The sequence below is a fragment of the Manis pentadactyla genome, chromosome 10, assembly GCF_030020395.1.
Source record: "Manis pentadactyla isolate mManPen7 chromosome 10, mManPen7.hap1, whole genome shotgun sequence".
In the NCBI taxonomy this organism is placed as follows: Eukaryota; Metazoa; Chordata; class Mammalia; order Pholidota; family Manidae; genus Manis; species Manis pentadactyla.
The window spans coordinates 8411277-8427244 of NC_080028.1; the positions used below are offsets into that span (position 1 = coordinate 8411277).

The following is a 15968-nucleotide window of genomic DNA, read 5'->3' on the forward strand; positions in this document are numbered from 1 at the left end:
CACCCTCCTAAGTCACACAGCAGGGAGGGGGCAGAGTGCAGTTTTAGGCAGCTCTCCCCAGCCTGGCACAGTGGCAATTAGGCCAAGCCCTGTGGAGGAGGCTAAGGCTGGTCTTTGGCTGAAATATAAGGAGAGAAGGCACAAAAGTCCTGGCTTGTGAAGGGGGACAGAAGGCCATCTCGGGTGGGAGAAAGCTCCCCATACCACCCTACCTCCCACCCTCCTTGGCCAAGCTCTCTCCTCCTGCCTCAGGGTGCAATCAAGGCACATTAAGGGGAGGGAGGAGGCCCAGGTAAAGGCACTAGAAAAATCCCATGCAGGCTTGCAGCAGGCAAAATAGCCAAGGAGCCCTGGACCATTGCCAAGACAGTGCTGCACAAAGGGGAGGAGACCTCAGTAGGGGGCATTCAAAATGGCAGTGTCAAGGTCTGCCGCCAGCTGTTGGGGTTCTTCCCCTCAGTCCACTCAGAGTCCAGCACAGGAAGCCGCAGGGACTGGGCAAAGGAGGCCACAGCAGCCGGCGCTTGGCTGGCCTAGCTATACCTCCCACCTTGAGTGCAGAGGCTAGAGCCAGACTGGATCCCTAGCTCAGAGCCTCGTCCTCTTCCCTTTTACTCCACCAAACCTCCTGGGGGAACCAGAAGCACCAGGAAGCCCAAGGAAGGAGAAGTCATGGAGCTGGGGCTGTCCTGGAGACCCCATCGCATGAAGGTACAGAGACACGGGTTCACCCGCTCTGGGGACCTGCAGGGTGAGGCTAGCCCGATGGAGGGAGGAGTTAGGCACAAAGGACAGCGGACACTAGTCAAGCTTCCACTTCATGTAAACAAGGAGGAGAGACCCTGCCCGGTCGCTGACGATCTCGCCAACACGTGACTGTCTTGAGATGCCGCAGACTCTCACATCTAGGATTCAAGGTCCCTGGGGCCATGATGGAGGCTGCTGGGTGGAGGCCAACAGGGGTCTGAAGGGCAAACTGCTGCAGGGTTCGACTTGCGTTCTCCACAGGACAGGACAGGACAGGGGGCTTCTGCAGGCCCTGCCCAGCACTGTTCCTCAGCTCAGGAAATCACGCAATTGCTGGTCTTGGCAGGACTGGGACTTGCTTTACCTGTGGAGATAAGGGACACAAGCAGGGAAGGATGTAAGGGAGGTGCTCAGTCGACTTGCTTCCAGCCACTCTCCTGGGTACTGTCTATGCCTCAAATGTGGGGGCTGGGGTCACTGTCCCCCTCCCAGACTGCTGATCTGGAAACCAGGTTAGTAGGGCCTCCAGGAAAGCGTAAGAGAAGATGCTCCCTGTGTTGTAGTCTTAGCAAGAGCTCCACTGGTTGGGACACTGAGGGACCTGCCATCTTCTGACCTCAGTGGGGTAGGGGAAGAATCCAGAACCCAAATCAACTACAATCAACGACTTTAAAGAGAGGCGGTTCTCCAGGAGCTAACATTGAATGCATCCTCACAGCTTAGGAAGCACAACCAGTCACTCCCGCGGGTGATCCTCCCAGGCGGCCATGCTGAGCGAAGGCATCATCAGTCCATCTTAGAGCTGAGGGTGGTGGGCCACCAGCTCTGAGCCAGTCAGCACCAGCTCCTGCTCTTCCACATCCCATCTTAGCTCGTTTCCATCGTGCAGGCATCAGGAGGGTGTCAGAAGCTGACCTGAGAGCCAGGCACGATGGTGTGGACCACACGCTTGGGGTTTTAAGGTAGAGGATGGAGGAACACACTGAAGGGAAAGAAGGGGGAGAGAAAGCTGCTCCTCTCCAGGCCCAGAGGCCCGGCCCTCCTCTCCCTGGCCCCTTCCATCCATTTCCTTGCCCTTTACAATCCCAAGCAGAGGCTGGTGGCTTCTTTAGCTGGACTCCTGCTCTGGGATCTATTGAGGAAAGAGGGAGCTTCAAGGCAGACACCAGACATGACCCCCCCGAGGTGTGGGCTGTCGGGTCCACGCCCTGGACCACAGGCTGCCTTTCTCCCAGGCAGAGCTGTCAGCCTGGCCAGCCCCTCTGCACAGCCGGGGTTGTCTCTCAGGCACGGACACTGCCGTCTGTATCACATTAGCTGGGAATTGGATTAAGATGGCAGCTGCCTCCTCTCCTGGGCCATTAGCAAGGGAGACACTGGGCAGCCCCAGGAGAGCCCCTCACCCCTGCACCTTGTCTGGGCTGGACTGAACTCGTTCCTTGGACTCACTCCATACTCAGCTGAGCCTCCCTGGAGGCCAGAACGATGGTTTTTAGAGCCTAGAGGAGGTGGTGGGAGCTGGATGGCTGTGCCTCAGCCCAAGGGCAACGAGGGCCAAGGAGCTGGGCTCCTCTTCCAGGGTCGTGCTGAGGCCGCCTCTGGTGAGGCTCTGGCCAGGTGCTTGCAGCCGCTGTCCCATGCCCCGTCACTCCTGCAGTGGACGCTGCTGCCCCCTTCCTCTCCTTGGCAGATTTGCTTGGCCTACTGAGCAGAAGTGAGCACCCCCCGGGGGGCAGCAGCATTGTGCAGGCAGGTAGGCAAACCAGCCTCCAGGTCCTGAAGTGGGGAGGGCAGAGGCGTGGGGGCAGCTGGCCTCCCAGCCTGCTCTCTGCCCCCGCAACTCCCCTGCTCCTTTCCAGAGAGGAGGGCTAGGGCCTGGGCATGCTTCCCACACTCCCACTCATACTCTAAGGCTGGAGAAAAGCCTGGAGAGATCCTTTCTGCTCAGAATTCATCTCCATGCCTCTGACAGAGAAGCCAATCTCAGGAAAAATTGTGTTCCATCATTTCTTCACTGCAAGCTGACCTGGCACCTACCACATGTGGGTGTTCACCAAGACTCTGAGGGGGATCAGACCTGATCAATTAATAGGGAAGAATACATAAACAGCCCCCAATATTTTTTTTTGCAAAGCATGTGTAGCACAGGTGGCCCAAAGGAGGCTTATGGGAGGTCAGACTTCAGGGGTTGTTAACACTGGCATGAGGCTGAGTGCAGGGGTGGGAAGTAGAGGAGGGCAGCTGCAGTGAGGGCTGCAGAGCCCCACTAATCTGGTTCTAGTCTGCTTTGGCTGGCAGGATTTTTCTGGAAGATTCTTTGCCTGGATGTCCACATGGCTCTCTCCCTCCCTTATTCAAGTCTCGCCTCAAATGCCCCTCTGTCAGAGAGGCCTTCCTAATCACCCTCCATAAAAGGGTATTGCCTTCCATGCCCATCTCTCTGCAGTGTGGTATTCACTCCGGAAGAGCAAGGACATTGCTAGTTTTGTTCACAGCTGTGTCAGGAACTTAGAACAGAGCCTGGCACACAGCAGATGTTGCACAGATACATATTGAATAAAATGAATGACCAGGCAGTGGCAAGCTACCTAAGGGTGCACACCAATACTAACAACAGCGCAACAATGGTGGCATCGATAGATGCTGGTTGGGTGATGTACATGCCCTCACTCACCTAGTGGTGACGTAAGCCCTAGTTGGGCCCAAGAGAAACCAGAGGGCAGGGATTACAACATCTGCCAATGGCAATATGGATGCCTGTCTCTTCTCTAGAGTTGAGTGGGATCAGCTCCTTGACTACCCTCATCTACGATCAGGACTGGCTGGTAATGGTGCTGTTTATCACATCACTGCAGCCTCCATACACCACCTGGGGCTTGACCCGTGCTCCTCAGGAACAACACTGATTTTCGGAACTCCATCATGACAAGACAGCACTTACATAGACTTAGCCTGGAACTAGAGGCCACAGGTCTCTTATGGAGCTCCAACTCCAGAAGCAGTTCCCAAACCTCCCATCCTGGGCAGGGGCCCAGATCTCTAGGCCAGGGATCCAAGACTTCCAGCCCCCCTGGGATGACACAGGTGAGCCTGAAGTCCCCAAATCCAGGAACCTGGCTGGCACAGCACTGGGAGCCAGACCACAGTGCCAGCCAGGATGCCCCATCCATGCATGAATTAGGAGAACCCTCAAGAGTTCTAGAAAGGCAACTGTTGTGTAGTTCACCCCAGAACTCTGGGGAGAAAAGTGTGGGCCCAGGGACCTTGGAAGGTAGAGACCCAGAGGCACTCTGGGGTATAAAGAGCCACCTTCCTCTTCCTCTCTGCTAGTGTGATGCCAGGAGGAGAGTTAACCATGTATTCAGGCCTCTAGCTTCCCACACAGTCTTTCAAGATGTAGGAAAATGGTGCCAACCCTAACCTTCCAGAGACAGCTAAGGCACTGGGAGGCAAGAGACCAAGCTGCCCTCTCACTGTGTGACCAAGGACACGGAGCTCACCTCTCTGCACCTCTGGGGTCTTATTCATGAAACACTGTCACCAAGTGGGGTGGCTGTGAGTTCTCCGTGAAAGCCTTGAGCACCATGTCCACCCAGCACATGCCAGGTGCTCGGCCACAGTGTGCTTTTCTTCCTTCTACCAGTATTCAAGAGTGTTGGCTATTTCCCAGGTAGACTGGAAGGGGCTTCAGAACATCACCTGGAACCTCCTCCCCTGGTCTGGCAGCCCCCTGAGGGCAGGGCCATCTGAGTGCCACTGTAACCTGCTGCTCTGGGGACCAAGTGCCGCCGCCTGGGAAAACACTCAGGGCACTTGTTTAAAATGCAGATTCCTGAGCTCAGACCAGTGGAGTGGACTCCTTATTATGCTTTAACAAAGCTCTCCAGTGACTGCTGTTCTCTGACGTTGGGATCTCTGCCCCCAGAGGGCCCGTCATGAGCTCCTGGACGGATGTGCACCCAGTGCAGTGGCGAGGTCTCAGCTGAGGGAAAAGCTGGAAGGAAAAGGCACTCGGCTTCTGCCAGTAGGGGGCGCTGTGAGCCTTCAAACCACTAGGCGGAGCACCAACTTCCCCTAACCCCCAGTCCTGCAGTCCTGAAGGTTCACTCAAGCGCCACCCTTGGGTTTGCAAAATTTGCATGCCGTTTGACTATATACTTCAAGCAATTTTACAGCACTGCGCTTTTCCATTTTTCTGTCTTTCACCCACCATGTCATCAGCCAGTCTCTCCCTTGACAAGAGGGTGGCAGAGACAGAAAGGACACTTAAGATCAGAACTTGGAGGGACCTCAGAAACCCTCCCTGGCTCTTCCTCTAGTCCAGGAAACAGCCCCGGGCAGGTGAAAGGATGTGTCCACAGTACAGGGGGCAAATCCTGGTTGCTCAGGTGCATGCAATGTCTGTTCTGATGTTCTGAATGTTCACCGTAGGAAAGGGAACCTTCTCCTGGACAGGGGCCCTGAGATAGAGCTATGTGAATTCCTCCTAGTTCCAGGCATGCTGGGATTACTAGTTCCAACCTTGGGCCCCACCCCAGGTTGTCAGGAACCTGACCCTCTGGGACACCGAGTCCCAGTGACTTGGCTTCTGATGCCGAGAAGCAGCACAAGGCAGCCCAGCTTCAGTGACACATCTAGGAGGCTGGAAGCCACTGAGAAGGCCTTGAGGAGAGGAGTCCCTGCTTCCTGCCCCTGCCTCTGAGGGAAGCAAGCAGCAGGGAGAGGAAAGGTCCCATCAGGGAAATGAATTTCCAGTCCTCAGGTAATGGAAGCCCCCAGGTGGGCAGAGGCCCCTCTGCTGCTTCTAGCAGATGGAGAAGGAATAGGGTGATCTTGCTGGCATCCCTTGGACCCTCCGGACCTCTTCGGCTCTTCTCTCCCAGACACCCCTCTTGGTGTCCCACGCACGGTGCAGCAGGTCTCCCTGGCTGGCTCCTGGGCACGATGTGCAAACACTCAGAGAATAGCAGCGGTGGTGGCTGTAACCGCTGTCATCCAAGCAGGGAACCCAAAGCTGACAGACTCAGGGAGGGCAGAGGGAAGGGACAGGACAATGAGCTTTCATTTCTATGGAAACAATACCTCAGAGCGAGGGGCTTTAGGAAGAGACACTTCCACTTCACCTCCAGTCAGGACTTGGGATGAGGGGCTGTTTCGTGGTTGGGCTGGCCCCGCCCCTCCCTTCCAGGTGTTCACCTCGGCAGCCCTTCTTCCAAACAAGAGGTGCAGAGCAGCAGCGTCTGGTGTTGGGGAAGCCAGGGACCCGGGAAAGGGGACGGGGCCTAACCGCCCCTCCCTGACACCCACTCTGGTCTAGGTTTGAGTTCCGGCCCCACTACCACTTACTGCACCCTGGGGCCACTTAGTTCACCTCTCTGAGTTTCCACCTGCCACCTCTGGCAGCCAGGAGGGCCAAGTGAGCGAGAGCACTTAGAGAAGGACACAGCACAGGGAGGCGCTCCGTAAATGCTTCCGGGCCAAAAGGAGGGAGAGTGCTGGCGCGCCTGCCCTGCTCAGATTCACACAGACTCCCAGGCCTGTCCTCCCTTTAAGAAGCAGTGTGACTGGCTCTGTAGGAGGGCTGGGGATCAGTGGAGGGGCGGATGGTGGTGATCACTCACTTAAGCCAAAGCTGGAGCCGTGGGAGATGCAGGAGTCCTGGAAATGCTCAGGCTGCCCAGGGCAAGGCCCTGCCATCACCCACCCGACCAGCTAGAGAGCCTGGTCTCACTGTTAAAAAGCCCCACAGCCTCGGAGAGACAAATCCCAACACAGAACTTTGATTCAGAGATGCTGGCATGAGAAAAGGCACTAGCAGCAGCCTGCTGTCACCACCAGCCTCCAGAAAGGCCACACTGGAGGCTGCTCAGGAGAAATGGACCAAGGCCAGGGCCTCCAGAGAGGCAGCGAGAAAGATACCACTACCAGGAACAATCCCCCCAGAGGAAGGGGCATGGCAAACTCCACTCATCAAATACACACAGGGAGGAACCAAGTCAAGCTATTTACAGCAGAAACGAGGAACGTGGGCCAGAGCACATTGGTGGGGCACAGGTGAGGGTGGGGTGTGTGTGACTAGGTTAGATCCTGACCACAGGTGATCTGGCAAGGAACAAGGTTTTCTAGAACGAGCCTTAGACTCAGAAGCAGGGATCAAGCTCAGCCATGTCACCCAGCTGCGCTGTGCCTGTTCCTTCATTTACAAAGGAGAGACTTTCCAAGCCTTTCGTAGTAGTAATAGATCCCAGGCTACCCTGTGCCCAGCACTGTTCTGAGCACTTTATATTCTGGGAACAGCTGGGCAAGGCAGGCATCATTCTTCCCTTTTAGAGAAGAAGGAACTGACACTCAGACCTGCAGGGGCCGGCCCGAGGCCACAAGGTAGAGGAAGGCCCGAGCAGAACGGGGCTGTCAGAGCAGAAGAGGACTGTGCCTCCGGAGCTCCTGCCTGCTCCACACCAGCAAGGAGCACTTCTACTGCTACCAGGCAGCGCTCCCCCACAGGGCCAGAGGCCTGTGGAGCATGGGGCCCACGCAGGGAGGGCTCACCTGAGACGCTGGTGCTGGAGGCCTCATTGGGCCTCTTCCCCATCATAAACTCCACTTCAGCGATGGTCTCAGTGGAGAGGGAGTTGGCCGTGCCGTTGGGCGCTGCAGGCCTCTTGGCCCGGCGGCTGAAGAACCTGTTGCTAAAGCGCTTGCCCTCCTTGGCCACACTGGCCTCCCCATTGGCAGCTTCTCTTTTGCCATTTTGGGCCAGCGCCCCCCTGGCTTTGGGCTTCGGGTCCATGCGCAGGTGAGAGACTACCCTGCCATCCTTCCGAGCTGGCTCTCCCAAGGGAACGGGCTCCACGGGGGGAAGCACCTGCTCTAGTGTGACCAGGTCATCCAGGAAGCTCTCCAGGCACCTGGCTGACTCACCGCTTCTGCCGCCCTCTTCCTGCCCCTTTGGACTGGCGCTGGCCTCCCGCTGCTGCCGGGCAGCCCAGCGCATCATCTCCCCCGGTGGGCAGCGGCTGCCCGACACAAGGGCGTACTTGGGGTTGATAAGCTTTCGAGCCACAGTGGAGGAGTAGACGCCGAGCCTGATGGCACCTCCTGCCAAGCCGAGCTGCTGGTACAAGTCCACCTCCTCGGAGATGGCGTATAGCTCCCGGAACTCCACATCGAAGGGCTCCACGTTCTGTCCTGTCAGGAGGAGGAGGAAGTTCCTGTCTATGTAGGAAGAGCTCCAGGTGAACCTGAAACATGGGGACAGAAAAGCACACATGTGCCCAGGCCTGGGGCCTCTCCCTTTGACAAGCCCATCTCAACAAACCCCTGCTCCTGCCCCGACCTGATCCACCAGTGAGGCTAGATGTCTTGCCACCTGGTGGAAGGGGCTTCCTGGCCTTCGTGCTGGGGTGTTCTGCCTGCGCTGACCCACATCTTCCCTTTTTTCTAGGTCTTAGCCTCATATGCAAAAGCAGGCAGGGGGTGTAGGGCAAGGGCATGAGACGTCAGACCTGGATTCAAACCTGGTTCCTACCCTGGGTGCCTTGTAAAATGGGGCTTCGCAGGTGTATAGCACAGGGTTGTTGTGAGGCTCAGGTGAAATAATGTATATAAACCATTTAGCTCAGTGTTCAGCACAAGCACACTTGTGCTGCCAGCCTCCTGCTTCCTACCTGTCCCACCTCACAACTAACCTAAAAAGGCCATTGGTTGCTATGGAGTATGAAAGGCAGGCAATGCTCAATGCCCAGTAAGAGCTGACCCTATTTCTGAATGCCAGTAGCCAGAGGATCTGAGGAGAGGGCTGGCTAGGAAGCCCCTCTTTGCCGTTGGCTCAGACAATGCCTCCAAAGCTCATGGCTATGGAGGTTCCAGCCAGCGTCTTGCTGAACGTGAACATTAGTTGCCATGAATAAAGGCCTCATGGGCCCTTCTCTGAGCCAGCCTAACTCACCTGTAAGATCCAGTGGCTACTTTTTCACCATCTACCATTAGGAACTTCGATGACAGGGTCCCCTTGATCTTCCCCATAGGCATGCAGAAGCCAACGCCTGTCACAGAGCGGACACGGATATTCTGTTGAGGAGAGAAGAAAGGCACCATCACTCAGGCGGGGGGCCTGTGAGGCTCTGAGCTGTCTTTGCTCTGGCAGAGGAGAAGCCCTCCTGTCCATGGACCCTGTCTGCTGGTTCCTGTCTGTACTAGGTTCTGCTTTCTATGGCCTTGCAGGTGGGAGCCCATCTGCAGGGCAGGAGGAAGTCAGCAAATCTCACTTTGGGCATGCAGAAGCCCAGGGTGGTTCCTGCCTGCTCTCAAAGCTCCCCAGAAGGGAACCTCAGCCCTGGCTTCCACCCTGACAGTGACACCACAGGCTGAGCACGCTAGGACTGGGCTGGAGCTACCTCCTTAGCCTCAGCAGCCTTGGGATAAAATTTAAGCTGGGCATGTAATTTTGGGTTATCAGTTCATAAGGCAAGGTTTTAGATAGTGGGAAAGGGGTCAAGATCTTGACGTTCACCTGAGCCCCTGAACTGGGGAGAAGGTGGAGGAAGGGGCAGGGGCAGTCTCCACCTCATGTCCTGCCCTCCCTCCCCATCCCCAAGGGGTACAACTCACCCGAATACGGAAATCAGTCAGCTCCAGGCCCTGACACATCTCCAGGAAACACTTCACACCTGCCTCATCCAGGATGATATACACTGGGACCCGGCGCTTAGAGGCAGCATCCACAATATCTTGGAAGATATCACCATCACTGAAGACGTCCATGACCACAGCAATGACCTGGATGGGGCATGACCAGAGAGGCATGTGGTGGCTGCACACCTACAGAGACACCCCGTGGCCCAGAGAGGACCAGCTGGGTCTGAGGTACCTGGTGGCTAAGGGTCAAAACCCCATCTCCACCGCTTCTGGGCTCTCCATCTCCCCACACACCTCTGGGCATATTCGGCCCCGAGGATGGGCTCTCTGCTCTCAGAAACACCTGAGGTTTTAGGCTTGCTCATACTCTATCCTTGACAGATGCCTGCCACCCCACCCTGGGGCTTTTCCAGCAGCCCTACTAAAGCTGTATCAGAGGCGGCTGAGGAGAGCTGGTCCTGGTGTACTTGGGAAACAAGAGGCTCACCAAGAGGCATGCATTGGATTCCTTTCCCTAAGCTGCAGATCTGCAAACAACACTTTATGCAGGCCTGGGCACTTTGATGGCCCTGCAGCTGTGCAAAGTCCCGTGCTTATCTATGCGCAGATCTGGGCAGAGCTCCAGTTAGCTCTGACTCCCCTGGCCTCCAGGTGTCCAGGCCATTCCACTCTGTCCTCAAATCAAGGTCACTGCCTACATAAACCTCTACTCCTGCAGCAGGGTTTCATACTGACCCCCAGCACTGTGCCCATGATGCAGAGGAAAGGGCATGCTTTGGGGTCAGAGAGATCTGGTTATTTCAATTCTTATTTATATGACCTTAGGCAGATCACTTAACCTTGATGCCTGTTTCCTCATCTGGAAAGTGGAGATACCCTACACTTCATACATTTGCTGTCAGGATAAGAGATAACATTTGTAAATCATCAAACACAATGGTTGGTATGTAGTAAGTCTTCAATAAATGGTAACTACCATATGTTCAAGGGAGACTGCTCATTGTAACTAAAAGCATGAACTCTGAAGTCAGGCAGATCAGGCCTAGTATACCAACTCCACTGCTGACCTGGCAGTGCAAGGGGTTGTGAGGGCTTAAAGAGATAAACCATGAAAGCACTTGGCACAGTGCCTGGCACATGGTAAGCCAGTAAGTGGTACTGTCCATCACCACCACCATCATCATCACTGTCACCATCACCACCACCTTTATACATGTGCTCTCCCATTACCTCTGCCTCTAAAGACCTCCGCCCCACCATTTACACAATATTATTTAAAGCCCTCTGAGCTCCTACATTTAATACTCAACCATTCATACAAGCAGCATTTACTGAGCTCCAAAGGTAGAGAGAGGACACAAACTATAATCCCCAACTTCAAGGGGTTAATCCAGTTGGAATGATGGGGTATTTGCACAAAATAACTAAGACACAGGTAAAATGAGAGAAATGTCTTAAGAGATGCACAAATGACATGTGATGTGAGTTCAAAAGGTGGGGAGAAGGAGGGACAGAGGGAGGGAGATTGATTACTTCCAGCCAAGGAAGAGCAAGAAAAGCTTCACTCAGGAAGCTGAAACCTGAAGAATGGGGCAGCCTTGGGCACCATGAGAAATGAGCAGGGAGGTGGGCAGGACTCCATGCACAGGTATGCAAGTTGTGCACTGCACATGGGCACTGGGCTGAGGGGATGAGTGGGAAATGTGCCTGTCTGAGCAAGAGATTCCTTTTTCTAATCTGAAGACTGGTGCCACGTGGGCAAGCAGCCTAGGAGGTGGGCATTCCAGGAAAAAAGCACAAACAAAGGCACTGAGGATAGGGATTAACATGCCCTGAACACTTCTGATGTGCCTCAGATGCTTTAGGTAAATTTTCTAACTTGATCCTCACAATGACAAGGATTGTTATTCTCATTCTATAGATGAGGAAGTAAATTCAAAGGGGCAAAGTAATGTGTCCAAGGTCACACAGTTGGTATTGTCTGACTCCAGAGTCTTCATTTCATGGCATTACACTGGCTCACAGAGATGGGCCTCTGTACGGTATCTTAGAAACACTAACCCAAAAACTGGTTCTTTAAAAAGCAAGGCTGACAAAACAGAGATGCTAATAAAACACTGAGTGTAAAAAAAGAAACAACTACAGACATACATACTTTTCAAAAAATTCTTACTATTTAAGAAATAGTAAAAATGGTAAAAAGATTATGAGGACCATTTACACACTGATGAAATGAAAATGATACAGAAAAGCAATGAAAGTGCATTAAACATAATATAGCATAGTACAATAAGGTTTATCTGAGGAATGTAAGGATTCAACATCAGAAAGTGCATCATTTTAATTTGTAACATTTATGGGGTCAGGGAGGGAAATCATACCTTATTAAGTTTTAAAAAGTATTTAATAAAACTAGATCAAATTTATGATTTGTGATTAAAATTTTAAAAAACTAAGAATAGAATGAACCTTCCTTAACTTGATAAAGGCAATCTACTAAAAAGCCACATGAAACATACTTAACAGAGAAACTTTAGATGTATTCCCTGTAAGTCTTGAGCAAATCAAGAATACTCACTAACACCTGCTGTTCAACAAAGTATTGGAGGTCTTGGTCAATGCAATATGATAAGAAAAATAAATAAAAGGATTAGAACAGATAAAACTACTAGTATTTAAAGGTGACATTTTTATAGAAAACCCAGTGGAAAACTATGCAGGGGAAAACTATTAGAGTTAATAGGAGAATTCAACAAGATTGCTATATGTGAGAAAAACTTACAAAAACTGGTAGCATTCTTTTACTACAGCAATAATCAACTAGGAAGAAAGAAAGAAAGGAAGAAAAAGAAAAGATCCATTCAAAATTGCAACTTAAGTACAGAGTATTTAGGAATTAATACCTTTGTGAAGAAATTCTGAAAATTCTATTACAGGACATTTAAAACTATGTGAATAAATGAGATAAATCATGTTCATGGTTAATATGACTTGATATTTAAAAAATCCAATTCTCTCCATATTAATAAAATCCAGTTCAATTCCAAAGAAAGTTCAGCAAACACTTCTAAGATGTAAGGAAGAATAAAGATTTTCAATAGTTAAGTCAATTTTGAAAAACAAAAGTTATTAAAAGGGACACTTTGTCCTACCAGATAGCAAGACAGTGCAGAGCCATAGTAATAAGAATTATGGCACTGAATTGAGGTAGGAAGACACTGACAAACAGACCAATGGAATAAAATGGACAGAAACAAATACATACATACACACATATGTAAAACTTTAAGTCTAACAGAGGTAGGATTGTAACTCAGTAGAGAAAGGATGCTATTTGGTAGATTCTATTGGGGAAATTGGCTTAAAATGTAGAGAAAAATAAAGCGGATCCCTACCTCAGACCTTATATAAAGGTGAATTTCAGGTAGGCTAAATACTTAAATAACCTAAATGAAAGGTACAACTAATAAAGAAATTGATGAGATGTAGGAAAATATCTTCATGACACAGGCAAGAAAGGACTTCTTACGATTCCAAAAGTAAGAATCATAAGACAATAAATAAGTAAATAAAATGCATTTGACAAATTAGGGATTTTCTGTTCAAAGAAAGATGCCACAGACAAAGATAACTGACAGGTGATATGCAGAAGATAGCTGCAATGTCTACAGTCAAAAGGAATTAATAATATACAAGAGATTCCTGCAAATCATCAAGAAAAAGATATAAAACTAATTTGAAAAATGGGCAAAGGATATGAATAGGCAATTCCCAGGAGAGACACCATAAAGGCTAGTAAGTATATAAAGAAAAGCAGACCTCATTAGTAATCAGAAAAATTCAACTTAAAGCAGAGATGAAAAGAGAGATACCACTTTACACCTCCAAGATTAACTAAAAATTAGGAAGTGGGATAATCCTAAATGTTGGACTATGAGGAAAGGGGAACACTCATTCAGGGCTGGTGGGATGGAATACCAGGGCAGCTATTCCCTAGAGCAATGGATAGAGCTCAGGAGACTTAAGGATGTGCCTAGTGACAAGCCAGCCATGCCAGTCTTGTCCAAGTACCCAGGGAACCTCTTGGACTCTGCCCAGGTCTATGGGGGCGGGGACAAAGACATTCACTGCAGCTTTCTTTGGGACAATGAGGAAAATGTGGGGAATGAATAAGTTGCTTTGCAGCTGACAGAAGCAGTGAATTAGTTCCACATGCAGAACTTGTATAGTTTTTAAAAAATAGTTTGATTTAAAATGTCAGAGAATAAAATGTATAATGCAATATCAATTATGTAAATAAAAACATAAAATAACACTGCATGTTTTTCAAGAATACTGATGTGTCTAAGGACATGTACTGAATACATTAGCGTGGCTGCCTGCAAAAGGAAAAAGGAATGGGGGGCAAGGAGAGAGTAAAATAAGAGGGACCTTCCGAGTATTGATGATGAACTGAGGTTCAAAGTTGGCCCTGCACCTGAAGTCCAAAACAAACAAACAAACAAACAAACAAACAAACAAACAGTTGAGCCGGAGCAGTTCAGGGCAGGCACAGGGTACGTACAGTAGGGTGGGAGCTGGATCATGGAGGTTTTAGCACGACACTTCAGGCTTCATTCCATCAGAACTCGGCTTCCAACTACCTTGCAGGGCTCCTGACATCTTCTCTCCTAAGTGCTGTCTGAGGCCAGAGTCCACTGTTTGCTCATTTCTAAACTCTGCAGTGTCCAGCTCAAAGTCGATTTGGTATATTGCTGGGGAGCTTATCTGGCTCATGGAAGTGCTTCTGGACTCATTCTTGCTTTTGTTTTGTAATGAAAAAGCCAGCCACCCAGGCTCCCACCTGACCCCCACCTGGCGGACGGTGTGCTGCAGGTCACAGCTGGGACCCTGCTTTCAGCACGCTTGGTCTGCAGCACCCCAGTGAGAGCCAGCCATCTGCGTCATTACCAATTAAACAGTGAAATATGTGTAGTAGGAAAAAAAATCAATTGCTCACTAACTCCTGCAATCTCGTTGCAGAGAAGTGATAATTACCCTCCAATTTGGTCTCTGAGGGCACTGCTTGACATTCAGCTCCCCAGCATCTGGCCTCTGGTGTTTAATGTGCCACACGGTCCTCCGTGCCAAACCTAACTTCAAGACGCCCGGTGTGAATGGAAAATCAGGTTTTAAAAGGAGGACGTCACAGGCTCAGAACCCAGAAAGACAGATTTCATCAGGAGAGAAAAGTCATCCCCTCCTCACGGCAGGCTCCTGGGTTCTTTACCTGGTCAACCCTGACATGCAGAGCCCAGGGAGAGAGGTTAACGTGAGGCGGCAGGAGTTTTAGAAGCTGTCACCGGCACTGGCAAAGAGGCTCTGATGCTGTAATTCTTCTCAGTGGGTGTTTGCTTAGCTTAGCATCTCCTCCTTTGATATCCTGCCTCAGCAGAGGGGCAGGGAGCAGGTTAGGGAACCTCAGAATTCCCCTCCGTCTGTCCTTTACCTTAAATTAAACTGCCAGCCTTTGGCGTTCTCTTTCTGAACTCCTTAATTACCACTTATAACAAAAATACCACAAAGGACTCCACCTTCCCCATGCACTCCAGGATGGCTTGCTCAGGACAGCGGCGACTGGCACCCCTGGTGCATCAGGACCCAGAAAGACGGCCACTGATCAGCTGGGTCTCCGCGCCATAGAGCTGTGTTCACATGGGGCCACATTCACCAGCCTGCCCTGCAGGCACTTCCATAATTGGCATTCTCTCAGTCACCCTGGCCAAAAGCCCTGGGCTACTGGCCTCCTCGTCCTCCCCACTGACCAAATCCAGGGGGTCACTGAGTCCAGCAGGCCCTACTGTCCCCTCCGTGAACATTCTCTGGGGCAGCTTCTCATTCCCGCTGCACTGCTACCCTGGCTCAGGCCCTTCATTCCTTACCAAACTTCTGCACTAGCTCCCTAATTGGTCTCTCCTGCTCCATTTCTGCATGCCAATTTATTCTCTGCAGCAGTGATCCCTGGCCAACAGTCCGACAGACCCACAGTGGGGCCCACAGCCCTTGGTATTTCAGGGGCCTATGATCAGCCCCCTTTCCTCCTCTGCAGCTTCCTCTGGCGTCTTCTTGCCTCCACGTCTCGTTGGCAGCCGCACAGAGCACCACCCTAACATGGGGCTCCTCTCGGTGCCAGTGGCCTTGTGGGGTCTGTCCTGTCACAGCACTGCAGGACGTCTGGCAGCTTGCCAACAGCATCATCCCCAGTGGGAACAACTCTGAAGGCCTGTACACAGTGGTGAATGTCCCAAGGGTAAAATCATCCCACCTCGCCCCTGCCCTTTTGATATCCACACACATCAGGCAGTTTCGAGTCCTTCTGTCCCTTCCCCTGCCAGACCCCAGTGAAGACATGTATGTGTCTTCAAGATTCAGCCAAGAATTTTCTGATCTTCTCCTGACCCAGTAATGCTTACCACTCCCTGCTTCCTGCCCACATCATGTTCCAGGCAAACAGCAACTTGACACGTGTTGTAACATCTGCTCAACGGCTCTGTCCCTTCCTGGGCTGTGGGCTCCTGGCTGGCAGGGACCATGGGACTTCTCTC

The 15968-nt window shown here is 51.5% G+C and overlaps 1 protein-coding gene across 1 annotated transcript in view; it reads right to left on the reverse strand.

Moving 5' to 3' along the window:
• Positions 1-799: 799 nt before the first annotated feature.
• FAM83F (family with sequence similarity 83 member F) overlaps positions 800-15968 on the reverse strand; it is a 28827-nt gene continuing 13658 nt past the window's right edge. The window contains exons 2-5 of the mRNA XM_036931463.2: positions 9358-9525; positions 8696-8817; positions 7297-7988; positions 800-1111 (exon numbers count right to left, since the gene is read on the reverse strand). Coding sequence (XP_036787358.2) covers positions 1062-1111; positions 7297-7988; positions 8696-8817; positions 9358-9525 — 1032 coding nt within the window. The 3' untranslated portion in view covers positions 800-1061. The remainder of the gene's footprint in view (positions 1112-7296; positions 7989-8695; positions 8818-9357; positions 9526-15968) is intronic.